This window comes from Necator americanus, chromosome IV, assembly GCF_031761385.1.
Source record: "Necator americanus strain Aroian chromosome IV, whole genome shotgun sequence".
Lineage (NCBI taxonomy): Eukaryota > Metazoa > Nematoda > Chromadorea > Rhabditida > Ancylostomatidae > Necator > Necator americanus.
In genome coordinates, this window is record NC_087374.1 from 35,484,639 (window position 1) to 35,512,372 (window position 27,734).

General features: G+C 37.9%; 3 protein-coding genes across 6 annotated transcripts; 1 reads left to right on the forward strand and 2 right to left on the reverse strand.

The window, feature by feature from the left end:
* Positions 1 to 1,706: 1,706 nt before the first annotated feature.
* On the forward strand, positions 1,707 to 19,221 carry RB195_003731 (uncharacterized protein; the record flags this gene model as incomplete). Of its 3 annotated transcripts, XM_064201504.1 has the most annotated exons (13): positions 1,707 to 1,770; positions 13,224 to 13,414; positions 13,554 to 13,618; positions 13,707 to 13,839; positions 15,145 to 15,239; positions 15,749 to 15,843; positions 15,901 to 15,949; positions 16,020 to 16,131; positions 16,657 to 16,782; positions 16,841 to 16,934; positions 17,694 to 17,823; positions 17,896 to 18,034; positions 19,090 to 19,221. In XM_064201504.1, the coding sequence occupies 13 exons, from the start codon at positions 1,707 to 1,709 to the stop codon at positions 19,219 to 19,221; spliced, it is 1,425 nt and encodes a 474-aa protein (XP_064057385.1). The 3 variants fall into 3 exon arrangements, with proteins under 3 accessions (XP_064057385.1, XP_064057387.1, XP_013294904.2); XM_064201505.1 differs by lacking the exons at positions 1,707 to 1,770; positions 15,145 to 15,239; positions 15,749 to 15,843; positions 15,901 to 15,949; positions 16,020 to 16,131 and adding an exon at positions 11,813 to 11,849; XM_013439450.2 differs by lacking the exons at positions 1,707 to 1,770; positions 13,224 to 13,414; positions 15,145 to 15,239; ... (1 more) ...; positions 15,901 to 15,949; positions 16,020 to 16,131 and having other exon boundaries at positions 13,608 to 13,618.
* On the reverse strand, positions 6,882 to 7,175 carry RB195_003732 (uncharacterized protein; the record flags this gene model as incomplete). Its single annotated transcript, XM_064201506.1, has 1 exon — positions 6,882 to 7,175. The coding sequence occupies one exon, from the start codon at positions 7,173 to 7,175 to the stop codon at positions 6,882 to 6,884; it is 294 nt and encodes a 97-aa protein (XP_064057386.1).
* A 2,694-nt stretch (positions 19,222 to 21,915) lies between the features above and the next one.
* On the reverse strand, positions 21,916 to 24,979 carry RB195_003733 (uncharacterized protein; the record flags this gene model as incomplete). Of its 2 annotated transcripts, XM_064201507.1 has the most annotated exons (6): positions 21,916 to 22,020; positions 22,084 to 22,258; positions 22,308 to 22,381; positions 22,447 to 22,579; positions 24,082 to 24,194; positions 24,866 to 24,979. In XM_064201507.1, 6 exons carry the CDS (start codon positions 24,977 to 24,979, stop codon positions 21,916 to 21,918), a joined length of 714 nt encoding a protein of 237 aa, XP_064057388.1. The 2 variants fall into 2 exon arrangements, with proteins under 2 accessions (XP_064057388.1, XP_064057389.1); XM_064201508.1 differs by lacking the exons at positions 24,082 to 24,194; positions 24,866 to 24,979 and adding an exon at positions 23,395 to 23,427 and having other exon boundaries at positions 22,447 to 22,533.
* Between the last annotated feature and the right edge of the window lie 2,755 nt (positions 24,980 to 27,734).

Below are 27,734 nucleotides of genomic sequence, written 5' to 3' on the forward strand. Positions count from 1 at the left end.
ATGCTAATCAAGCAAGAATGGTTCAATTTTTTGAATTTATAATGGAAAACTTTCAAACGAAGTCTACTGAAACGCTTTAGGAAGACTTCGAAACAAAGAAATATTTAAAAAATCAAAAAAGCAAGAACCAACTAAAGGATTTCACATGATATCCTTTTTTTCTATTTTAAAAATTTAATTTAAATTGTATGTGGTCCAAAACTAAAATCTCGCATTTTTTTCCTCGTATGGGTTAATAGAATTTGCTTAATAAAATTTTTAATACTTTACTACGGAGAAAAAATGCGTTTTTCGAACGGTAGGTGGAAATTTTCATAAAGGAACTTATAGAGAAGTCGATTTTTTGATTCTTTAGGATATATTTCATTTCTTTCGACACTTAATTTCCTGTATTTCGATGAACAAGGACTTTTGGACGAGATATAACGTTATTGTTATGGAGAATAAGTAAACAAAAGAACAAATAAATACTAATAAAATTAACAAATTAATACCTTTTCAGGAAAAAAAGAAGAAAATTCTTATGATAAAACAGCTGGTATAATCAGAGTAAAGGCAAAGTTGTAATAGTTTCGTTTTTATCCGAATATTAAACAAATTTATTCAGAAATATTTAGTACTGTAACAAATACACAGAGAGAATCGGTGGCCAAAGAAATTTTAAAAAAACACGTTGAATTCGTAAGCGCCTAAGGGAGTGAAAATGTTGAACGTACAAATTTTTGTATGTTTCACTATTTACTGCTTGTTTATTTCGTTATTTATTCTACTTATTTTAATCGATTTATTTATTTCTACTTCCATGTATTTTTATTGAGTGTTAATGTATTTTTTAAAATTTATTCCACTGTAGCATTAAAGATTTTTGGGATTCTTAATTTTTTTTCTATATGCATACACAATAGAGAAAGATATAATGTGCAAGGACTTCACACGATATCCTTAATGTTTTTCATTTAAAAAAAAATTTAATTTAATTTGTAAGTGTTCCAAAACTAAAATCTCCCATTTTTTGCTTGTATGGGTTAATAAAATTTACTTAATAAAACTCTTAACACGTGACTACGGAGAAAAAAATGCGTTTCTGGAACGGCAGGTGAAAATTCTCATAAAATCCGCATACATACCTCAGAATTGGTGGGCTTATCCAACAGCGAAGCGAAGCGGAGGACACAGGACGAATTACCTCAATTCACTGGAGTCACAAAAAAAAGCCCACCTAAAGCTCGCGAACCTTGCACTACTCTGCTTATGAAGATTGATGATCCGGAAAAGAATCAGGCGAGTTCATCGCTAGGGACATGGAAGGGTGAGAGTCATGAGGAGGGGTGGAGGAGTGGAGGAGGAGGGTTCGGGAGAACAACGGAGAAGTGCCGCTAGCACTTTAGTGAAGTTCAAATTCCTCTGTTTTGTTATTGTGGTTGTACGGGTAGATAAAAAATAAAAATACAACTAAAATAGATGCAGAAGTAAATGTTTAGAATTAGTAAAAAAAATCAAGGATTTATGAGATCAGAACTTGATCACGATAGAAATCCCCGTTTTTTTTATGAAAAGAATAACAATCATTCATCTATGATACAAACTCGAACTCGTTCGAACTTTAAAAAATTGCAAAAAAAAAGGTGAATTCGGAATTTTCTACCTCAGAAATTCTAAAAAGGCTCTCTAGAGGACATCTAAAGCTAAAGTAATGAATCCGAGGTATGCGTATCATATCATCGTACGTGATGGATAGGTTGAGGAAATTGTCGGAAGGATATATGATAGGTGAGCTTGCGAACAGTGTAATAAACATGCATATGCGGCGAGAAAAAAAAAAGAAAAAGAGAAAAGGAAGAGAATATATTTTGGTTCGCTTGATTTCATTCTGTTAGGAATGATTTTTGGAGGAATTGAAAAATTGAGGAAATAAACTTTAAGCAGATGAGGAGAAGAGACCACAGGGAAGTACACGAAGTCTGCAGAACAACAACAATAGATTATCCAGGGAAAAGAGAAAAGAGAAAGAGAAGAGAAAAGAGAAAAGATGTACTTCATCCCATTAACTAAAATAATATAATAATATAATACTAAAATATTAGTAACGTATTTGGGCTTATTTTTTAGCTATCTGATAATTTCCACAAAAAAGGCTGGTTCCTTTTTAGAACTCCGCTGAACGTCGGAAAGAAAATCAGATTGTACTTTTTTTTTGAAATCTAACATCTTCCCAACTATTTTACCCCAGGGACCAAAATGATTCTTTTTTGGCTGGGTACGTACGGAGATTTATGCGTCATAATAACGTATTGCTTCCAGATTTCCAGAATTTGTCTAGTACGAGCCGAATGTGTCCGACCAGATAACCGCGACGAATCTGGCGAAAGGTAAGTTTCTCTCTGACTTCGTCTATACACTCTTCCTATACTCCCTCAATCAGAAGTGTATCGCCCTCATTCGGAATGATTATCCAGGAAAAAAAGAAAAGAAAAAAATGAGGATGCCATTGCTTTGCTTGATTTCATTCTGTTAGGAGATTTTAGGAGAAATTGGAAAAAAAAATTAGAAAAAGAAGCTTGAGCAGAAGAGGAGAGGAGAGCTTATTCGGTTGAACACCATCGGGATCATCGACTCTCGTATCTCTAGTATCGAACTAGTAACCCCACCTGAAGTCACACCGAGATTTTGAGGTCACACTAAGAGGTTTTCAACTCTTCGCCACCAGAAGACGAAAGCGCAGTTCTGTAGTGAAAATTTGAAAACTATCAGATACCTTGTGGCCAGGTGTGGAGCCGAACGCGTTCACCCAAACGAGCGCCGGATGAGCGGCTGTACTGGCGAGAAACGAGGTGCATACCAATGCCCGCAAGCAGAAAAAGTCGCCTCGGTGTCGCCGTGGCAGAGCTTAACACATTTCCCGGGCCGTTATAGTTATGTGTGAGCTTCCTAGCAGTAAAACAGCCAAAATTTCTCATTTTGGGAAGTCATAACCACCATATGCCCAATAAATTCAAAGTTTTTCTCGCTGTTATGCGAAGAAAAGAAAATGTAAAGCCGTTGACGTTGTCAGTCTGGCTGTCAGTTCTCTGCGGTCGACCACAACATTATTATCATTGAAAGTGTTGACATTCATAAAAGAAAATGACTGAACAACTGACATGACTGGCGAACTTTCTGAACCACATACAAGAGTTTTTACCCGAGCGGTCTGGATCGAAAGGATTTCGTCAGCAGATCTGCTCCGACTAAATCCGACTAATATTAATATTAGATTTTTGCATTTCTTTTCTCCCAATCTTAATTCTAAATTTTTGTTCAAATTCGTTTCTAGAAATTTCTGGAACGGTTAAGGGATAATCGAACAATCAATTTTTATTTTTAATCTATGATTTAGATCAATAAAATTTTTTAAAAAATCTGAAATTGTTCTCATTAGTGAAAAAAGATACGCATAGACCCAATAATACATCAGAAAGCGTCAGAACAACAGATTGAGAAGTAGTGGTTTCATGATTCAGCACGGTGATCGCAGCTTCTAGTCTCTATCTATTTATTTATTTATTTATTTATTTGTTTATTTATTTATTTATTCATTCATTCATTTATTTACAAGTGTTTACAAGAGATCGAGAGCCACAAAAAATTTCTACAAGTACTAGAAACGAAAACATTGGTATCTGGAGAACTGGAGAAACTACATAAAGAAAATCTCGACCTATTTAGAAGCCTTAGCACAAACGCTTAAGGGCATACTAAAGGGATTCAGTCCGCGCGGCACACCATACCCTTCCACCCTTTCTTTCACTCCACAGTCGCTGCCGAACGCGTTCAACCGAGTTGCCGCGACGCGTCCGCTGTCGCAAGTAGGTATTGATGTCCTTCCTCTTCTACTCACATGCCAATGACGGATTGCAGAATTCTCCAACGATGGTAAGCTCTTCGGCGTATCAGCGCTTGCCTTCGACGCTGAATGCGTCGCGTTCGCTAGGATGAATGTGCCTGGGGACTACTATATCATGAACCTCACCTTTAGAATTAATTTGATGGAATAGATCAAAATTCAATACTCTGAAACCGTGTATAATACTCATTTCTGATACGGAACTTTTTTAAATAAAGTCTGGATTTTAGTGAGAATTTTGATCCACTTGAAAAACATTTGTGTGGAAGAAGTCTAGTTATAGGTTCGAAAATTTGCCACCGACTTTCCCATCGTCCAAGATCGCGTCTCCAGGATCGTTCAATAGGCGTCGCCACATTTTCTTCGTTGACAATGCGAAATGTGTTTCGTGAACATTGAGAAAGCGACGGCGAGTGACGGCGCGGCAACGTCGCTACCTCTTAACTTAACATAAAACGGAAATTTTAAAAAAAATCTACACATCATTGGATTCTTCTCTTTGAGATCTATCACAAAATTGAGATGTTTTTGGGAATAGAGCAAAATGTCGCAAATATCCGCTAAAAAAACAATACTTGGAACCCAACATACCATGAAGAAATAGCTGAAAAAGTGTTCATAAACTCAAACTTTCGCGTAGTCAGAACATCAAAGTGTTGTTAGAGGAAAGCACATAAAATTGTTGGTTTATGTTTGTTTTTTCATTTTGTTTATTTTATTTGTTATTATTTATCTAGTACCACTTTTTGCCACAATTCTTCACAGTCGTGCTCCATTTATTATCACATTATTGCTGTAATCAGGTAAAATTTGGAAAAAAAGAAATCGGTGCTGCTTTGAGACTCGCATCACCCATTTTGGCAAAGACTCCGAAAAAAAAAACTTTACGTTCCTGATTCTATTCAGGATTAGAAAGAATATCTGTGTTCTCATTTAATTCAACACCGTTCATACTACTTTTTAAATTATTTTCTTCACTATCGCTCATTTTGTGCTCTAATTTTGCAGAAGAAAACACACAGAAAGTAATTTTTGTAACTTTTTTCTTTCAAGTAATTATTAATACACCTTTTCTAACCATGTAAACAAAGGATAGAATTTTGAAGACCAGTAAACAGACAGTCGCCTAGGACCAGGTCTAGTTTCTCATCGCTAGACAATCGAATTTATTATCCAGAAAATTACTGAAATAATTTCTCCAGGATTAATTGTACATGCTTGTGTAAGCACATAAGCATTTGATTGAACACATTAAAGGTTGAGAAAGAAGATTTTCCAATTTTTTCCAAGAATTTCCAACAGGAATGAACCAGACAATCGCATGCTGATAAATTAGAGAGGAAAGTAAACATACAATAATCCTTTCATTCATGTGATTATCCCCTGAACAAATGGAATAATATGTTCAGTAAACCTGCAGTTAATACATTGCAGATTTCACCGGTAGTAATCAGTTTTAATTATTATGAGGGCGAGTCCCATAAAAAATTAAAAATCCCTTTAAAACTAAGCATTAATAGAAGGGAATTTCTAAAAAGTCAAACGAAACAGAAGGTCAGGCAATTTACCAAATTCGAAGCCTTTCTTTGAAGTTTCAATGGAAAATCTTCAGAATTTCAAGCATACGAATGTTGTTATTTGATGTTTGTTGTTGTTACGTTGTTTGCTGTTGTTGTTGTTGATGTTGACGATGTTTGAATACATCGAAGCACTAACATGAACGAAGAAGGAGGTCAATAAAGAGAAAAAAGGAGAAGAAAAATGAAAGAAAACATGAACGAATAAGGAAGAAATAACAGATCGCAGTGACATCAACAAATTTCAATGCGCCAGAAAAAAATCAATAGACACAAAATTCAGTAAACATCGTAAGTTGGAGATAATATGTGGGTTACAATGATCTCAGTAAAGGACAGAATAAGAATACGGCTACATGACTAATATTTGAAGAGAAAAAATCAATATACGATAATCAAATAATGTAGTAATCAATAACAAGGTCTCGGTTTCAAGTTCTTGTGTATCACCTCGCTCTTCGGCCGCCATGGAGAGATCAAAACATCGATGGTGCGAAAAGAACAGATCAGCCCACACATCGTCTTTGGGAAAGAGATGGCGATCCTAGAAACTCCTGATCTTGAGGTGATGTGGTGGTCCCAAGAAGTTTACATCAGCTGAAAAAAACCCCACCTGACTGATTGAATTAAAATTAAACGGAAGACGGATCAAAATATCAACTGATTGTAGGTCTCTGACAGCATTTTCTGGATATCAGTACACTGAATGGAACCGAATCGGAAATCTGCAAAATTAAGTAGCTTTGAGTCATTTCATTGGTGTATTAGGTTTTTTTCTGATATTATCTGCTGTGTTTCTTATTGTTATTATTTATTATCCCGGCTCCTTTCATTGTTAGGGGCGGATTTAGCGCAGGTGATACGAGTTCCGCTGTGCACGGATGGTCGATGGTTCGAACCCGCCCAAGAGCTAACCGAGCCTGTTATTCCACCAAGGTCAAAAAAATGGTTCCAGACTTGTCTGCGAGGATAAAAACACCGATTTGATCATCAATTGGCCCAGGAAAATCATTGTATCGGCCAGGTGCACGTTCCTTAAATCTCAAACGATTCTGAATTGAAGTGAACGTGGTGGCGGGTCTCAAGCGGATTGATTAGCGCCAGTGAGATTATCCTTTATCCTCTTTTTTTTGTTTTTAACAAAAACATTTCTTTTCTTATTTATTTATTTCAAAATCTCGTAAATTTGTCCGCTTTCTTTTTCGGCAAGAAAAAGCAGAAACGCCTTAGGCCAAATTGTCATTATTTTTTTTCTCTAAACTCTATCTATGCAGAAAAAAAAATTCGCTTAAAATTTTACTGAAGCAGGTATGTTGGATTCATAAACTACTAGGTGCTCGGACTGAAATATGACTTTCGCCTTCGGCAAGGAATTTAGCTATAATGTGTGCGTTTTTTTTTTGTTTATCATTTTGTTGTGTTTATTCGCTTTTTTGTTTACTCGGTAGTTTACCAAGGAGTTGTAGTAGCTCTACTAACGAACTGATCACGTGGAAAGCGCAAAACGTTCGTAGTAGATTCACTCGGGATCTCGCATCGATGTAATTTCGTTGGATTGCTACGGTTTCTTCCGCTGATCTTGCGGATCCTTGCTGGCTGCGTTCACCATCACGTTGTCGATTGGTCGGTCGGTCGGACGGGTCGGTCGGTCGTCCGTCCGTCGTCCGTCGTCCGTCGTCGTCCGTCTCACCCGCCGCCGCCGCCGCCGTCGCCATACCCGCATCACATCAGTCTACCCAGCCCTCTTTTCCGAGATGTCTTACATTCGAGATCCAGTCCGCGCTCTGTATCCATTGCACTCCATTTGTGATTCCACGACCCGAAGCGTGCTAAAATGCGAAGTTCTGTATTGGAATTAGCACTATTATTACTGTACTTTGTTACTGTAACAATTACGAGACAAATTTTCCAACATGCTGAATGGAATCGAGCGCCAGGTTCGGAACTATATCATTCCCATTTAATTTGTTTTTCCGATTTATATCCTTTTTTCTCGGATTGCTCCGCTTTTCTCACAGTTCGTTAGGAGATATCAATCCGCAGGTTAACGATGACCGCTCCAATTCTGTTGACCCCTAATGGTGTTTCCTCATCTGGTCATCACTCTTGGCGCTAATTGTCCACGGTTCCTGTGGTTAACTCCCATCATATCCTAAGCTTCATTGATTATTGATTTGATTAATTGATTTCAATCAGTTCAGAGCGCAATTTGATTTGCGCCTTCGTCGTTCCCAAACATTAATACCTGTTCTCGTAAATTTTCCGGGTAGCAAGTCTGGATGCTGGGCTTATCCATGTAACTGGCTTTGACGGCGCATCACGGCAATTGTCCAGTTGCATCGCGGGTAATGAAAACGAATTACACGAATTGATTTGAGTGCATTTTACACTCTTTTTTTCCCCGCTAAGAGGAATTGGGAAAAATCTGGTTTCCAGTAGTTGTGGTTTTCAACAACAAAAAAAAAACTAAATGTTCTGGAGTATATACGAGAATGCAGAAGAAATTTTCTAGAAATTCCAAGATTTTTTTTCCAAAAAAAAAGTTCCTGAACATTTCTTGAGTTAGTGATTTGTATTTTTTTTAATTCTCAGGAATTTGTGATCTAATATAGCAGGTCTATTCTTTGCCATTACTTAGTCTTTACCATTCTCTTCCCCTGATATTTCACCTATAACATTTTTTCTTTTACAAGTGGGACGCTAAACGATCATTCATTCGTAACGCACATTTATTTGTAGAGATTTTTGGAGAAGATATCTTTGGATACTGTAGTATACTTTCAGGAGTTCTTGGATTAGTATTATTCTATATTAAAACTGTTCATTCTATCATACATATGCAAGCTACCCTTGTATGGACCATGAGTACTGTAACTGATAATTTAAAATACTTCTAACATAAATATTTCGTGGCGGTTTAAATAGAAGCATTTTTTGTCTTGTCTTTCTATTCTGCTATTTTAAATCTTTTAATTTTCTTGTGGTTCGTTTTCAGGTCACGCCTTTTCCTAAGGTCTTTAATCCCGCTCCATATTTTTGACACTTTTGTCCGGAATAATTGTTTACGGCTCTGATTCTACGAGATTACTTGAGAATCCTTTCTAAATCCTCCGCCCTTTGTAATCTTCACCACTTTTTTCTTGCGCGGATCCTTTTCAAGGAAAAATTCCCGGAAATCCAACGCATGGCTGACCTCAGAACTCTTTTTCTCTGAAAGGGCTCAATTGGGGGAAAAATACTGCGAAGGGGATTTAGGAACATATACGTTTCCCGACCATAACTTCTATGGAAGACAGTATTGGTGGAACAAAGTGAATGTGTACCTCCGATTTTATAGTTCCATACAAGATACGGCCTTACTGCCATTCGCACATTGAGTTCTAGATTTAATTCTCGAAATTTTTGAAAAATTCCTCCATCTCCTTTCTATTTTCGAACTTTGGTCAAACGTTACTGTTCTGGAATCCCCTTTTTATCGCGTTGAGATAGTAACCGACGAATTCATCGCAGAACAAAGTAGAATTCCATAATTTTCCGTACGCTTAGCGTTTTTTCCTCCACCAACTTCCTCTATAAATTAGTTGCTGAAGAAAACTTCTCTAATCTACACGCGGGTGTGAATATGTCCGTTTTTTTTTGCGGCGAAGACCGTGAATTCAGAAGCAACGTTTAAGCGTAACCCTTGGTCAAAGATAAGCTAAGTATCGCTTCGAAGGTTAATCGCAAATATGAGTATTTTCACGGATAGGAGCAAAAAGGTTCATGTTCCCCGGTGCTTTCAATCGTTACGTCGATCGATAGCTAGGAAGGTTATTATTATTACACTGTTTATCCGGATATCAGGTCTATTTAAGTATAATTTCGTTTATCAGCATTATTACTGCAATTTCATTATCATTTTTATTTTTTTAACCTTTATTGGATTTTAAATATTCAAATGTTTTAAATATTGATCATATATTCATGTTTATATTACTGTATTACATTGTTTATTTATTTGTTGTTTAATGTATTTTTTTATGTTTGTATTATTTTTATTATTATTTTATTGCTCATATCTTAAATATGAATATGAACATGAATTCTAGTCCGATTGAATCCGAAATCAAAAAAATTGAAAAATTGAAATAAAATTGGAAAAATTGAATCCAAAACAGCTTGTTTCAGCCGCAAATGACTGTAGAATGATTTTTAGTACGGATAGAGAGTGAAATGAAATTATTATTGATAAGTAGATAAGGATTATCCTAGCGCTTAGCGTCTAACTTGAGCGAATTTTCTTAGATTTTTGGTCGATTCAGAAGCAGGATCATAGGGAGACTAAGGATATATTTATTTTGCAAAAAAAAAAAATAATCTCTCGTTTTGATGATATCCTTGGCATTTTTTGAATTTAGTTTGAAAGGATATGCTTTTTCAAATATATGTTTACTTATTTATTACATCTTTAATCTCGATTTATTTCGTCTTAATAAAATGAAAATGAATAGTGTAGCTCGAAGAAATCAATAATTAAACTATATGTGATCGAGACTTTTTTTAAGTGCCAGAATGAGTTTTTTTTTTTTGCTGAACCTACTATGAAATGAAGATGAAGAAAATGCTACACATTCCCAGAGAAAAATTCCCGTCGAGGAGGACGAGTTTACGCGTAATCGGAGGGGGTTGGAGCAAAGACATTACGCCATCATCGTCAAAATGGAATAATTCGATCAGTAACTGGCTATCTCGTTCGTAATTGGATTCTGATGCTCACAAACAAAAAAAACCCTTGGCAACAATGGCTAACTCCCCCCACCGCGAGATTGCAAGCGCAGCCTGATGTGTGGATCACGAAAGAACGAGTTCTGTGTAATTAGCTGGACAAAAAGTGGACGCTGGCCCGACGTTCTTCGATGTGTGGATGGATAGATCCACAATTAGTTCATTGCGGGATGATCGTCGGGTTTTACGCTACAATTTAAATGTATTTTAATGTAACGTTAAACATTTGCATTCGTCAGCGTGGGAAAATCCCACGCAACTGTTGAGCTCTGAATTATGATTTTAAAAGATCGAATTAAATTTAATTTAAATTAATTATACAATTATTATGTAGTAATATATAGGCTATTTTTGGTACCTGAGATAAATTAGATCTCATATCTCTTATAACTGTGAAAAGAAGTTTTTTCTTTGACAATTTTTCAATTTTTTTTTGAAAAGAATAAACTGTTGCAAATTATGATCATTATATAAAGAAAATTAGTTGAGTTGGCAGTTGAGGTCAATCAAATCCATACTCCTATAACTGCAAAAAGAAGCTTTTTAGAGACTTTTTTAAAGAATTTTTTCTGGAGAAGAATACATTGTTGCAAATTATAATTACTATATAGTAAAGATTACTTTTTATTTTTGAGATCAATCGACTCCAAACTCCTATAACTGCTGAAAAAAGTTTTTTTTTAAGGAATTTTTTGGAATTTTCCCAAGAAGAATTTGCTGTTATAAAGCTTAAGGGGAAAAAACAAGAAGAACGTCTCAATGATCGCTTCTTAATCTCCTTTTCAAGCAAGAAGCTCTTCACATTTCAGATCACAAAATTTTCTTTTTTATTTTAGTGAATTCTTTTGTTCTTTCATCAAATGACCAGGAATTTTACGTATTTGACCCAATTAGTGCCATCGTTTAGCAAAAAGTCGTTTGGAATTGTAGTGTAATTAAACAAGACAGGCATACAACGCAGAATTGTGCCTAGTTTTTGCCAAGGAAAAGATTTTTTATATAAAAGATTTTACAGATTTTATACAATACAATATGAGTAGCAACATGTAGAATGCACTAATAGTAATTTTTTTAGTAATCTAATAAATTTATCTTACTGTTATTAATATTTATTTATTATTATAATTTAGTCATTTATTTCAATTTAATGATTTTTTAATTTCTTCAATAAATTGTTTCACGAATTAAAAACCAATAAAACTGTTTTTCTACACGAAAAAAATAATCGCAAGACAAAAAACATGAATAAAGTAGATGAAAAGATATGGAAACAAGAAAAGCATGAAAGCATAAATTTCTGATGTTGCAAAAATTTGACATGAACCGTTATAAACCGAACTATGTGCATATTGCGTTACGATACATTGCGGTCATTGCGATCACCCTCAACTCCCCCTGGAAAGAAGTTTTCCTAGAAAAAAACGGGGTGGGAGCGGCGTTTCCTCCTACGAGGTATGTTAGAACGCTCCTCAATGCACACGTCTCGGTCCCATTGGCAGCATATTCCTTGGATTTACTTGAGAGGGCTGGTGAGGAAGTGCCATTGATGTTCGACTGATCGCTTGTGGATGCGTCGTGGGCACAGGGGATGATACGTTCCAACTTACCTCGTTGGGATCAATTCGGTTCAAACACCGTTTTTTTTTCAAGGACGACTAGGGAGAATTGCGGTGCCGGACAGGGTTGTGATCCGTTAGGGTTGTTTACAACCCTACCGAACTCTACGGGTTCCCGTTGCTTTCCGTGCTAGGTGAATTTTGTGATACGCTACTTTTAATTGAAAAAATACATGAAATAAAAAAGGTTGTGGGAAAACCTAATATTTCAATTAATCTTCCAATTTGTTGATTTCCCCGCCTTTTGACGGAAAACTCCTAACTAAGTCATATGTGTTATTAATGAAATGAGATATGTATGACCGTGAGATCAAAAAATACTTTGGACCAGTTCCTAAGGATAGAGATACGGTTCGTTCTCCTCCATTCGTGTGCCATTCGCCATTGCTTTTCGACCATGATGGCGTTACTGAGACATTGTGGTCGAAAAGCCGAACGAAAAAAAGTTTTTTTTTTTGTCCTGGAACCCTGAAACAGCCCCGGACTACATATCGGGTTTCAAATCAGGGTTGAACACCGGCGGCGATGTAACGGCCACAAGTGCACAACGCTGGTTGGTCATCCATGTTCTTATCTTGAAGGAACCTAAGAGGTGACGCTACAAAATCCAAAAATTAATCGTTAAAGTTGAGAGAACCATCTTGTTCTTCTAGAAATCTTATGTTAGTTGCTTCCTTAAAGTACGCTTTACGGAAGAGAGGAGTTTTTTCCCTTTCACTCTTTTCGTCCACATTTTTCGTTTTCTTTTTCAAGATTTGCAGAAGATGATTGGAAGAAACTGGTTAAAAAGCAGGTTAACTGCAGTTCGAGCCTCTATTCCACTTCAGTCCTAAAGAACGGATCGGGAAGGTTTTATTTCTAATCAACTACAATACAGTATCCTAACACTTTTGGCTTAACTCTAAGCTTTTTTCTAAAGAACAAAAGTGGATGTTAGAGCTTTTCTCCTTTAACCATTTCTAAGAATATGAATCCTGAAATATTTTAGGAAATTTCTCTAAGCAAAATTTATATTCGACACGTTCTTAGTGCTTTGCCTCTATTCAAAGATTCTATCCATTCGTTAATTTATTGTCGTTATAGTTACTAAATCTTATTTTTTTTAAAATGAGTATCTCTAATGTTTCCTGCATTTTGCTTTACTTTATTGATTTTTGTAAGTGACACTCCATTTTCTGTCGCTCCCTTTTTTCGTCTTGCGTTCCCCTGAAGGAAAATCTCTGCCACTATCTCTAAAAATACGATGGAAAGAATATATGTTATGATTTATTATGTTATATGAAAAAGAAGAATATATGTTTTATGAAGACCTTAACTTTTTTCTCTCTTTTCAAATTTTAAATCTATGTTTGTTTTAAAACCTGGATAATAATCGAGTTCCAGGAAATGCTGGAGTGAAGATTCGACTAACTAAAAAAGGGATTAATCATGTGAAAACGGTTGGTGTTCGTCTACTGAACGAACAAATCTCGCAACTATCCGGCTACTCGACGCAATTTACGATCTCACAGCCAGGAATTGAAGGTTACGTCAATTTGAACAACGTACGAGTGTTGCAGTATAATCCACCACAGGTAGGCAGTAGTAATAGTAATAAAAATAATAATATTAATAGAAGAAATAGGTTTTTGACGCATTTACCAGTGTGACATCGTTCTTCAAATTCTCTATTTGATAATTTTTAAACGGAATTATTAAAGTTCTCCCCTGCAGGTTTCCGTGGTAAACTTCCTTCCGCCTCGTTACGTTGTCTTTGGCCTGGAGAACATGGATATTTCGTGAGTCCATCCATCTATTACTGTACCAAAATCATCTACAGATCTCATTCGAGCCTACTTTAATCACTAAAAAATTCCCTAACTATAGACTAACTGGAGCCTTTTATGGCAATGGTGGTCCATTCCAAGTGGATGGATTCGTGGATGGAAGCATTCTTGGTATGACTGTGGCGCTAACGGCTGAGTTCGCCACTACTGATGATGGTCTGATGAGGGTTCAGGTAAATGTTCTATTTATTTCATTATATTATTATTATTATTTATAATTTTATTTATTATACTTTCTTATAATATGTTTATCAAATCTTGATAAACACTCTAAAGAAAGAAAAAAAAAACGAAATAATGGCTTCCTTAGGTTCCCAACTGTTCCACAATCATCAGCCGAAGTCATTTCAACATCAATCCACAAGGTCCAATGGGTCCCGTGGTGAAAACGTTAGAGGTAGTCGCACAGAACTTTTTTCCCTCATATAGATAAAGTTTTGTACGTAATCATTTATTATTATGAATTTTTTATGGCTTAATCAACGAAGGAATACGACATCGAATCCCTGGAATGTTCTGTAAGAAGTTGAAACATCTTATCGAGGATAACTCACCACGATTATTTAAAAAACTTGTGAGGACGGATTTTGAGGAGCACTTCCAAGATTTTGGGCTAATCGACAGTCCTGTAATTAAAAAGTGAGTACTATTTTTAGTAATTAGAGCAGGGAGCATCGCATTATAGAAGCGTTTTTCAGGATTATAGATGATTTTGTTCTCTGAACGGATAAAGAGCAAAAATATGCGTGTGGGGTGATGAAGAATGACAGCATACAGAAACGGGTTGATGATTTATAAGCCGTTTGCGCCGAGAACAATAACTAGGATGAATAAAATAATTCTGGAAATATGTCTTTCCAATAATATTGCTATTTATGGTTAAAAAAAAGGGTAAAGGATAAAGTCACTGGCGTATCAATCCCCTTCGGATGCGTCGACGCGTTTTACCGTAATTCGTGATCGTTATTAAAGGCATCATCACACGAATCTGACGTGGTCTGGGTTTCCCATGGAGAAACTCTATACGGGATCGTAGATTGCAGGATCAGGAATGGTTCCGCTCATCTCTCCCTAATCGTAGTAAAAAAACGGCGTTAACGGCTCCGTTCACCACGCACGGCAGTTCAGTTGCAACGCGCCACCTCCGTACACGCGCCGCATCCAGCTGCGCAGCGGTCGAAAGGCAGTGAGTTCACATCGATTGCGTGTTCACGTGAAACCAATGAATAGGTTGCTGAGAGGAGCACACCGTATACATAGAGGAGCGTTCTAGCTTACTTCGTAGGACTTAAAGCGGTTCCCACGCCGTTTTTTATGACGATTAGGGAGAGGTGAGCGGAACTATCCCTGATCCAGCAATCTACAAGTCCATCTCTAGTTTTTCCCGTGGTTTCCATCACTGCGTCAAACTCGTGGTATGCTGCCTTTAATTGATAGTTTTAATAATGTATTAGTAGTGAATATAATATAATTCACAGACCGATGCGTGCTCACTCGTTTTCATCAGTGATGTTGAGAAGTTGTGGGAGTTTTACGGTATAGTACTAAGTGTGACGATCATAGGAAATAGTAGGTATACAATAGGGTAATTAATTTCGTTGTTGAGATCGGTGGGCGGGCCTTTTGATCGCATATCATTGGCCGAATGTTTCTGTACCACTCACGATATAAAAAAAATCAAAAGAATCCGTTTGGGATGCATCGCCACCTTTACCTCAATCCAGAGTCGTTTGAGGTTCGGGAACTCGTGTTGGGCTCTAAAAGGACTTGTGGGGCACAGCCAATGTGCTAAGTCATTATTTTTATCCTCACAGATAAGTCTGGTGCCAATTCAACGAACCCGGAGGGATGAAAGCTTTAGTTGGCACGGGGCGGTTTCGAAACATTGACCGTGCGGCCACAGCGGATCTCTTACCGTCTGCGCCACATAAGCCCTTTTTATGGTTACTTTACGAGGAATTCCAAGAAAAAATCCACAACCGCTCACGGAAGAAAGAACCAGCCTGCTTCCTTTAACTGTTCATTCCAATTTCAAAATTATAACCTTTCAAATTAAAAAAAAAACAAATCCACTTGTTTTAGATTCGTCAAAGATTTTGTAAGAGGTATGTATATTGATAACAAACACATAGAGGATCCAATAGTGACAAATGAATATATTGAAACTCATCAAAGAGGTAAATGGTAAATTATTTTCTAGCACTTGAACACCAATTTCTTTCCACTGCTTTCAGGTGAAATTCGCTACAGTAGCAACAATGAACCGACACCTTTCTATCCAAAGTAGTTTCACTCCAGGAGTTTTTGCGATTAACATTTCGCAAGCAGTTTTGCTTAACTGAACTCGTTTTAGAGCAATGTACACTGACAATGACTCTGACCGTATGCTCTATTTTTATGGATCTGATTTCTTATTCAATTCACTACTATATCACGCCTATCAAACAAACAAACTCTCAATAAAGGTTAGTATTCTTTTCCGAGAAGTGCTGAATTTCTCTGGTTGCTTCCTGCAGATTGTACGGTTTTTCTAGTTATGAATTCTCCACTGATTTTCCTCTTTTTGGTATTTTGTTCAATTTCTGGAATTTCTGGAACAGGAAAAAGGGAATAAAAACAAAAATATAGGCTTCTTCTGCATACATTAATCATTCTCGCTCTTTGATCTGGCGATTTGCAATAATTTCTGCTACTCTGACTAAGAAAATATGTGACAAGATGTTTATTTTACAGTTTTTTCAAAATTATTAGTGTTGGTGTGTCTGTTCTATTTTGCCTTGTCAGACTGTCATGGTTTCAATTATTACCACCTGCCTGAACGCCCAGCCTGGGACCCGTTTCAACTCATTTTACCAATTCGAGGCGCAAGCACACCTATGCAACGCCGTTAGGCTATTTTGCGCTTTCTGTGTTTTCACTGCACACACACACGCGTATAAAGCCCCCTATTAAATGGCATAGTTATACTGTATTAGCTGATCTCCTTTTAGCTAGACAAGAACAACCTCTCGAAAAAGTATCGTGGATTCGTAGCAACAACCTGCAATGGAGGTGTAGCAGGAGGTGACTTTACGTCATCAATCTGCGTGGGAAAACTCATTCCTCCAATAGCTGCGGTATTTTTTCAAGTTTCAGTAATGAAAACTAAGGTAATGCTAAGAAAAATAGTTGCAGACGTACCCAAATACGACTACTTCATTCGTACTTCTACCTCATGGACTACCAGATTTTCAATTCAACGGTGATGCCGGTGCCATTAAGCTCTCGAGTTCGTTCTTTAGCATAACTTTTATAGAGAAACAGAAAAAAGAAGAATAATGGAGACAACAAGAAGCGCGACAATAAGAATAAGTAGGACTATAAGAATAGGTGATCAGATGATCAGTGTACCTGCTCCTAATCTCCATCTGCGCTATCTAGGTGCTTCCTGTTCCTGACCTTGGGCCGCCTGTTCTTCAAGTACCTTCTCCTGCCCCAGAATTGCATCATTGCATGTCTATTATTTTCTCTATTATCGCACACTTAACAATCTGGCAAAGGATGGAAAACAATATGGAAATTACTTAGAGGGGAAGAAGTATTATGTGGATCATAACACCTAGCTCTCGCCGCAAGCCACCAAAGCTTTTAGCGACGGCGTGGCCCTTCTTGCTACATTGTGGTCCACTTCGATCCTTCCCAACTTGTTGTTCTGCATTTGCACGAGAAGGATGCAAAGAGGATATTATATGCCGAGATAACCGAGCCAATTGTATCAGGAATCATCACAAAATATGAACAGAAAAAGACAGAGGCTGGTGAAATCGGCCCCTTTATATAGCCTTTATATAAGCTCGAGTGAGGAGGGGAGATGGCAGACTATCCGCCGGAAAGAGCGCGCATTTGGCTCCCAAGCGCAACATAACAATGGTCCCCGCCAACGATAATCGAGAGGAGCGATGCGAGTAGCGACAATTCGATGAAATTTTGTAAATGTGAATTTCAAATTTGAATTTATATGTAAATGCTGTCGTTAAGTTACTTGCAGCTCGAATTCTAACATATGTGGACGATCATGGACACGATAAGCAAATCATGGTCTCATCAGCGGAAGGACAAGCGGACATATTGCTAGCGGCACAAAACGGACGATTAGGTGGCGATCTTAAGCTGAACAGGTTTCTGGACTCGATAGTTACTCATTTTCCTGAAATTTTATTGAAAATAAGGTTAATATCACTCGACTACAGGCTCAACGTTCGCCTTCATCGTTCTGCTCTTCCTGGCATGGATCCATCATCCATAGAACAACTGACACCGTTAGCAAAAACATTTATTGGTCCACAACTAAGTCAAGCATTGAAGAAAGGAGTGCCGTTTCCTCTTAAGGTGTGTTTTGATGCGAAAGTATCTTTATTTTTCATTTTTCAAAATAAGCACTAAATACTAAGAAAAATTGTTGTGGACCCATCCCGGTTAGAGATGCACAGGTTTTGAACACTTGAGTAGCTAAGAATTTTGTTACTTAATCAGATCCATCACGTATGAGACAAATAAGCCGTCTCATATTAGGATGAGCCAAAAGTCTTGGATTAAGATACTTATTTTATTTTATTTCTTTCAATTCTTCGATACTTTTGCCCATAATCACCGCTAATCTGTGATATAATCGTAACCAGCTACTGTCGACGACCTTCTCCCACTTATTGGACATTTTGATGCTTTTTACCCAGAATTTCGGGCACAAAGTCGTCTAAAGGAAATCTACTGCCGTCGTGATTGACGAAAGAAGTTCTCCATGGTTCAAACCTGGAAGGAGCTGGAAAATAATTTAATCACATGGTACGAGGTGAACAAAAAGGATTGGGAAATGTTTGGCAGCCGATTTCCGATAATATTTAATAATTTTTAAGCAGTTTTTAATCAAATATGTACTCTTGCGTCATTATAACAAAATAGCATCATCGTAGAGAAATCTCAAGAAATCGTAGAGTTTCTCGGAAATTTTCTTCCTATCGGCGCTGGCGAATTTCTGATATTCCATAGTGAGATTAGTAATTGTGCTGAGAGCTGTCATTTAAGTTCTTTTCCCATTCATTTCATTTCTCACTGACAATCCTACAACCTTTATGTACCCTTTAGGAGAAAAAATAGGGAACCTTCTGAACACTTTCCACAAACATTGGAGTGCCGCGTTCGCATTTCTTCCTAGAAACTGGATCACTTTCAAGATTTTTGGTTCAAGGAAGGAACAAAACTATTTATTCAAGGAATCTTGAAAAACTTCATTCAAAACACTTTTAAAACTTCCATGTTCAGTCTAAAGCGATCAAAGCGTCTTCCCAGTAGTATGCGGGTCCTTTTCGTATTCTTCCGTTTAAAATCATTTACTTAGTGGAAGTCAACCGGCCTTGTACAATAGAGAAAGTTCTTTTTTTTTCTAGGATTCAATCACATTCGTCGAACCACAGTTGAAGACACGTGACGGCTACATCGAATTGGCCACCGACTTCATTCTGAACGAAAACGCTTTGAGGAAGAAAATACGAGAAACGTTCTCTGATATTGATATTTGATAGTAGGATTGTGTATATTAAGTATTGATTATATACATATATTGAATAGTGCAATGAAAGATTTAAATTATCGTCGAACGAGATTTCCTCAGTTAGTTTTAAGAATTCAAAAAAAAATTAGTGAAAATTATTTCGCAGGTAATTTTCTGAGGGATACATGTGTAGCTAATAGATAAAAATATGAAAGAAATGTGTGGTTAATAATGGTTCAGATCCGTGCAACAGATACTTGTGTAATATTAAGATTGAACAATTGTAGAAAAAGAAGCTCATTTTGTTGTAGTTTTTTGCCGTATTTAGTAAGCGATTGTAAGATTCTTCGAAATCTCTTGTTGTACAAGCGCTCGTAAAAACCATAACATAACAATTAAATTTCACAGAAGTAATGTTTCAAATGTTTTTTTATTATGCATAATCTTGCTCAAAATGTTGAAATGTGGTCACCTAAGCTCACTTCTTATGTCATCTACTGAAGAACAGTGGTTTATAGAATACTTTTGCCCTTTTTTGATCTCGAGATGCAAGAATTATTCTTAGGGTGTCCCAGTTACACTCCTAGAAAGAGGGGCAGGCATCGTCACGGCTACCGGGATCTATATGAGCTACATGGCACATGGCTGGGCCACTGAATGACAGGTAGTCCCTACAGACCTATAAGGGCACGTGTGTAGGTTCCATCCCTGCTCCTACTCTCTCTTCGAGGAACTTGAAGCAGCGCTCGAAACATCCACGTCCTCCAGCAGGACCGTTCGATCTCTGACCAATGTGCAATACAACAGTAATAGTGATAAGTTGTTTATCCTCAATACACAACACTACATACGGTTACATGGCTATACGGCAGCAACGACCATGTACAGTACGATACAAATAATACTACAACACAATATGCGATGCATAGGTGGGCAGCTTATATGGCAAGGTGCTTACAATGCGTCCGGCATTGGCGGTGCCCCTAGGTGATCAGTCAAGGTGCACTTTCCTGAGGCTCGTCCCCGACCAGTGCCCAATGTTTTATTTCCAAATTTGTCAAAAACACGACTCAAATTTAAACGCGAAGTCGAATTCATAGCCTGAAATATACTATTCAAAAGAGAGTAGTTGGGTTGCGAAATAGAACCAGAATCCAGACAGCTGTGTACCGGCCCTTATATACTGACACTGATCGGCCGTGAGAATGCTACAGTGCCCAAAGAGATCAGCGCAGAAACATTGGTGAAGGCAATAATCATCTCACGTGAAGTATTATTCGCTTATTCCTTAGTCCAATACAAGTCTCGTTTTTTCTGTAATAATCCTTCAGAGAACCCGTTTCCGATGATGCTATTTCCATGCTATGTCTCTACAACAACAAACGAAATCATGTTCAAAGTTTATTTTAAACCTTTCTAGCCTTAAGACTAGCAAAAGAAACCGATGCTTGCTTGGTTTACAGTGAAGCCATAATTGTTGATTTGTTTTCGCTGAAAATATGAACTTTATCACGAAACTGACGATGTTAGGGTCCCTCGTTATGAACGCTATAGAGTTTGGCAAAAAGATCACGAATATGAACATGTTTTCGCTCATTTCTCCCTAACCGTCCTAGAAAGCGGCGTAGAAAAATTTTACGACACTTTATAACGTACGGTACTCATATATTCGCCGCGTTTGCTTTCACCGGCCTCCCACGCCTCTAAATTGTAAACCATCAACAATCAAAACCTATATTATTACATGATAAGGAGTACGTAGTATGAAAATACACAATCTGTAGAGAGGCGGACTCGGCTGAGGCAAAATAAGCCTAAGCAAACCTAAGCTGGCCAGCAGTTCTTCTGGATCGCTGTGGATGAGGGGTTTGAGGGTTTTCTGAAGGAAACGGGCACGATTTTCACAATTTTGCCCAAATCGGGCAGAAAATACGTGCAGGGAGGCGGGCTCGGCTAAGGCAAAATAAGCCTAAGTTTAGGCTTGATAAGCCTAAGCTGGTTGGCAGTCCTTCCAGATCGCTGTCTTCGCCGGATTAAGGGTTTGAGGTTTTTTTCTGAAGGAAATGGGCACGATTTGAACTAAAGAGGTCTATTCCAGCAGAGTTTGGCAAAAATCCTGTAGATGAGGATTACTGTCAGAGGTAATTGCTCTGCAGACCTCCCAGACAAACAGCTTTTCAAAATGGTTTATTGCGATCGACACTGTGCTTACTACTATAGTTGCATGGAGAATGAAATGAACATTGCGTTGCATGTCGTCCTAGTTTTAGGAACGATGTAAATTCATTCGCACTTGCACCACATGTACAAGGAATTTGTTATGAGCTGGTGGCCAAGAAATTCGCAGAACAGTTATTCAAACGAACAGCTGTTTTTGGAATGATTTTGTAAGACGAAGAAAGCATCAATACGGCAGGGCAGAGAGGTGCCGCGCCTGTACTTTCTTCCGAGAAGTCCTATCCGGTGTGAGCAACCAATCGGTCCACGACAAAGTCCATTCCTTTGCGGACCTTTTTTTGGCAACTAAAAACACCTACCAGCTGGTATCATCAGAAAAATAGTTATAAAACTGTGAATAACTTTTGTACCTTTAGTGACAGCAAAAATAAATTCAGTGTTCTACAAAAAGGGAAAAGGAAAAATTTTAACAATAAAATTAATCATGCTTTTGCTCATTAGAGCGTATCACGTCGAACAAACATACATTTCATTTCCATGCCTCTCAAGCTTGCGTCTTTGGATTAGCTGGAGCTGTTCTGATATTTCCAACGCTTTGCGTCGTCAATCCGATTAAGGTAGCCCGCCTGATAGAAAGATTTCGTCGCACCTTAACTCGCATTTACATAAAATTTCCGACAGAAGTATTGCTTAGCACACGATATGAGCAAACCTCTGGATTCGTAGTAATATAAACCAAAGAATTTGCGGAGCAGTTCAATGCTACGCAAATCGGAACGGCGATGAAGTATTCTACTCTTCCAGCGCCAACAATGAGCGGCAACGTACGGCGGCATAACCATGCTGCCAAATAGAATATACAGATAGCGAAAAATTGTAGTGCGTACCTAGAAAAAGCCTCATTTCTACACTTTGTTTCTTTTTAAGGAACTCTACCTGTATTCCCGGAGTCCGTGGCGGTTGGTACGGTTTCGGCAGTCACCTCTCATTCTTCGCATAAACGCAAGAATCTAGATAACAACGATTGACTTCAGCATTTAAGTGTTAAATTGAAGAAATTGAAAGGATAACACACATATGTATAGCAAGTAATACATGTTACTGATGAAATAATGTCTATTGGTGTGTCCATGAATAAATTCGCGTAGTTTAATATACCATCCTTAATGAAATAGGAATAGGAGAGCACTTGGTGGTCAGGAGCAATCCTAGGCAGATGAGATGTGTTATGCAGAATACTATCGTACTACTTACGCTACTAAGATTTCCTACATTCACGGGCGGTCCATAAATATTTGTGTGAATATCACAAACATCAATATTCGACTCGGTTAAACACATGTGGTCGCAAAATGCCTATCGTACCACCAATGGTTGTTTTAGCTTATTCTTTGAGGGTGAGAGGGATGGAGTCGCACGCATTAAATTTGTCGTAAACAAATTGGCACGTAGTTCGACGGCTTTGGGTTTTGTACTTGACCACAACTTTCTCCGTACTTTTAGCTCACATCCATTAGGGGCACGGTTCTGCCTCAAAAACAAGGAAACAGCACGTTTAGCCATTCTCGCTTCGTTCGTTTCGGTAGCGAGGATCCTTGCACGATCCCAATCGCTACGCTTCAACGCGCCGCTTCGAACGCAGCCGCTTACGCAACTGTCCGTGCTTCATGTTTGTTTTGACTCAACTATATATCTACTGTTTGTAGCGTTCTCCTGCTTCGCGCTATATAACAACATTCCTCTCAACCTTCCTTCATATTTTTCAGAACCGTATTCAGTCAAAAATATGTTGACAAAACGATTAGAAAGGACAAAAATAAGAGTTTGATATTCTCGTTTTTTTCTGTTTTGCCCGTTGTTGCCTGGAACATTTGCTGCTTCAATTATATATCCATTTTCATATCTTTCCAATTAACCAAACTGTATTTTACACTCCCGCTTTCTCACGTTCTACTCAAGTAAACCACATCGAATGCTAAAAAACTCAGTACAATAAATTACATCGATAATAAAATGAACTTACATACAACAAGGAAGCACATATTGCGATATCCATGATAAAATGATTGCTATCGGAACAACGCCAGACACAAGTATTGACGAAGTTGTATAGGTGAAAAAATTGATAAACGGGAAGCATACAGCAATTAATCTGTGTAAATATCAATGTTACCGCTTACACAAACAAACACGGTTATTTAAATTCGGTGTATCTGACGATGTTGAGATCTCTATACGGTAAATTTAGAGTTCGGGTCGCAGAATACGAGTATGAGCGTTATCCTACTCAATTTCCCTTGATCGCTTCGAGAAATGAGGTGGGAAACAGCGTTTGTTCTTACGAGGATTGTGAACACGCTCGGCCCCTTATGCGCGCGCCGCGTCCACGAGCAAGCGGTCGGAAATCAATAAGGTCTCCTCTCCAGCGTAACCAAGTGAAACTAATTATCAGGCTGCTGAGGGGAAAGCCGCATGCACAATCATGCCGAGAAAACCCGCTCGTTTCCACGTACTACCAGGGGACAAATGCGGTCTCCGCGCCGTATTTCAGGACGATTAGGGAAAAGGGAAAATTGAGCGGGGCCATGCGCATACTCGTAATCAACATCTCGATCTCTATATTTGTTCACCGGGACCTCAACGTCGTCAGTTTCGTGATACGATGACTTTAAGAAGCTATTTTTTGTATCAATTTGTACCAAACACCTACCGATCGACGGCCATGATCATTTGAGTCACCGAATTGAAATACCAGCAAAACAGAAATAATGTTCCAAGAAGCCGTACCGCAGCATTATCTTTACCACCTTCGAACAACCAACTCTAAATCATGCGAATATCATAACCGCTGGTTTAATAGTCCTTATACATTGTTTTTTAAGCTAACAAAATCCTTGGATGAAGAAAAGGTGGGATTTTAGGAACATTAATTGAAAACACATGGGATATTTCTTCTTGTCTGGACCATCAGTGTTAACTGTTAACATTTCCTCTCTTCTCGAAGAACGGCGAGATTATCGTATTTCTCTTAGAGGAACGTTATGGCCAAATCCGACTGTCTTCCCGTTGTGCGTTTTTACCTCCCCCAAGACCCACACACGTGAACAGGCCTTAATTCAACGGTAATTTTCAAAACGCATCAAACGCTCGAGTCACTCAAAGGCAGCGTGTCACCAAAATGATCTGTTAAGGAAACTTCAGGAAAAAAAAGTGGAGTTCTGTTAGTAGTTTATAGGGCCCAGCTCAATTGCCGTTAGTCGTCCTAAGATAACCGTGGGGACTGCTTTAACTCCTACGAGGTACGTTAGAACGCTCCTCTATGTACATGCTCCGGTCCCCACAGCAGCCATCGGTTTTCATTCGGTTTTACCTGAATACTCCTAAACAGACTTCAGTAACCTACAAACCGTACTCAATGTGTTCCTCGTGGGTTTCCGTACTACATCAAATTAGTTATATACTCCCTTTAGTTTTACTTTTATTGATAAATATACCATCATCTCCTTCAGCTTCACGATTTTCGGTCGCTGGCGAATTGCGGAAGTCCAAATCCCCTCTTTTACTTGGCTGGGATACTGGACATGCTTGCGAACTGTCGAACTTCTCATACAGTCAGAAAAAGTGGGACAGTGTGGCAGTCATGAAGCTCATTTTTTTTGTGTTTTCAGTGTTTTTATGTTATGTTTTCAACGCTCCGGTGTACTTCAGTGGGAAATAGATAAGCATAACAGAGATATTGATCATTTTAAATAAATATAAATATTTCACCAACTATCCACACATAGTGCTGGGACCACGTCATCTTGTTGGGACCCCTACTCATATCGATGGGGATATTATTTTAAGGGGAAGAAATTTCGATTGTAATGTTATTATATGGTCTATGGAAAATTTTCCTGTATTCAGTCTAAATACAAATTTAAGGATTTGGTATTGCTAAAGGGATGATCGGAAGAATGAATGAAATCTCTGGTGTGACGCTCATCGAATACATCCGCTATGCATCTGTAATCGCTGATCAGTGCAGCAGTAAAGGAAAAATCTCTTCCACCTGGTTACGCACTCTCATCTGGGTCTCTAACGGGATCGATTATTGATTAGAATCGTATTTAAAGCTCAACAGATCGATTGTGCCCGATTGACGTCCTCGTAAACTCGACTACTATCGGACTTTATTCGACTGTTCCCAGAAATTCTGGCTGCTTCCGAATGAAAAGAGGAATCATCAGAAATACAACACATAGTTGGATTTTGATGATTTTTTCATTCTTTTTTGAATTCAGCTAAATATACTCACATTTAACACAATTGAAGGGACAAGATACGAAACTGTTAATAGAAGTTGTATGGTGTCACAAGATATGTTAGCAGAAGAAATAATATAAATAGAGCTTTTACGTACACATATACCCAATTTAACAACAGCGAATAAAACGAACAAATTAAGTATAAGTCCAGAAATTGCTAATACGCCGAGAAATGCGCCCAAAAAAACCTTCAACGTCATCTGAAATTGAAATTTGTAGAGGTGGATTCGAATGGTTATTCGAAACGTTTGTCGAATTATATGGATAGGAAACGTGTCGCGTAGTCGGCTCAAGATTGAGATCTCGACATCAGAAGACATGACGGACTAAAAGAACTGTAGTGAAAAAAATACGGTAATGATTTCGTCCCGAGTCGAGGAGGTGAGGATCACGTGCACATCAGTTCGTGCAACAAAAAAAAATCTCACTGGATTCAACTAGGATAACTTTCACCTATGATACATGGATATAATATTTTCAATTTTTTTTCCTGGAAATTGCCTAGTTCCTTTGAAAATCACCTAACATAATTTTCTGGCCAGAATCAATTTCCGTGTTTTTCAATAAATCATGCGATGAAAATGTGAACAATCACGTTCTTGGTGATACTAACAAGCGCATAAAATGGAAAAAAAAAATTCTGTAATCGACTTCGAATTGTACACTTCTTTGAGAAAAACGTCATTTTATTGAAATGTCGCCAATATTTTATTCAAACAAACGTAATAAACTTACAAGAGCACCTGCTTCGTATCCAATGGAAACCGTCTTTCAGAAAAAAAAATTGTTAAAACAACTTATTTGTCAACTTTTCAGATTACTACAAAAGTTACAATAGATCCCAGGAAGAGATTTTAACACATGAACTTTTTAGATAATGTGATACGTAAGGCATATTGTCTTTTTTATCTTTATATAGATAGAATAAAGAGATGTCATAAGATACGATTAGTTTCAGGAAGTAAAGACATTATCGCATACCTCGTAGTAGAATAAAGTAAGACAAAAGGACTCTTCTGGTTTAAAGGCATCATCCCACGAATCTGGGGTGGTGCGGATTTCAAGAGGAAATTTCCTATACGAGGCCGTAGGTTATGGAGAGGAGGGTAATTCCGTCCACTTTTTCCTAATTGCCGCAAAAAACGGCCCGAAAGATGCGGTGCGTGCACAAGGCTGGTGCGCTCCAATCCAACTCGTTGTAGAAATTAGCGCACCGGAACGCTTGAAGCCGTAGCCGGGCCGTTTTTTAAGGCAATTAGAAAGAAATGGACGGAGTCACCCTTCTCTCAATAATCCACGATCCTGTACACGAATATTTCACTGGAAATCCGTACCACTCCAGATTCGTGGGATGATGCCTTTAAGGCTGCTTCTCACATCTACTTTTTTAAATGTGCGAAAAAAATCTAAAGTTTAACCTGGCATTGTTTCAAAAATAGAAATTTTTAGCCTGGAAGAGGAATATCGGAGACGAATCCTAGTTCTCTTTTTCCTTTTCTCACTTTTTCCACACTTTTTTCACTTTTTTCACTTTTTTCCCACGTTACAGTACTACGGTTACGTAGAACATAAAAGCGTGGTAACTTTTATCCAAATCAACGTTCATGTTATCATTCTAGTGATAGAATTAGTTCCTTATTTTAAGTATAGTTTCTTTTTCCTTCGATCGGTTTTGGAAAAATAATGAGATATCAGTAGTTCCACAAATTTCTAAACTGAATGCTTCGCTTAAAGGTCTGCTTCAACCTACTTCGTGAGGTTTTGTTTCTCGGATTTCTCCTTCACATACAAGATACGTCCAAAAATATCCGCTTTATTTTTAGTATCTACACAAAAATTTGCATTTTGTAGTTTAAATCCTAGAAAAGAAACAAGAGGGACGAAAAAGGCCGTATAAAAATTGTTGAGAACTCTACTCTTGCGGGTTCCGTAAAGATTTTGTAATGTGATCGGACTGTGGTCGGACCGTACAAGAAATGGGACCTTCAATGAGTCGAGCCGAGGGGAAATGTCTCCTATTTTTTCAGGAAGAAATACTCAAAACCACACGATATTT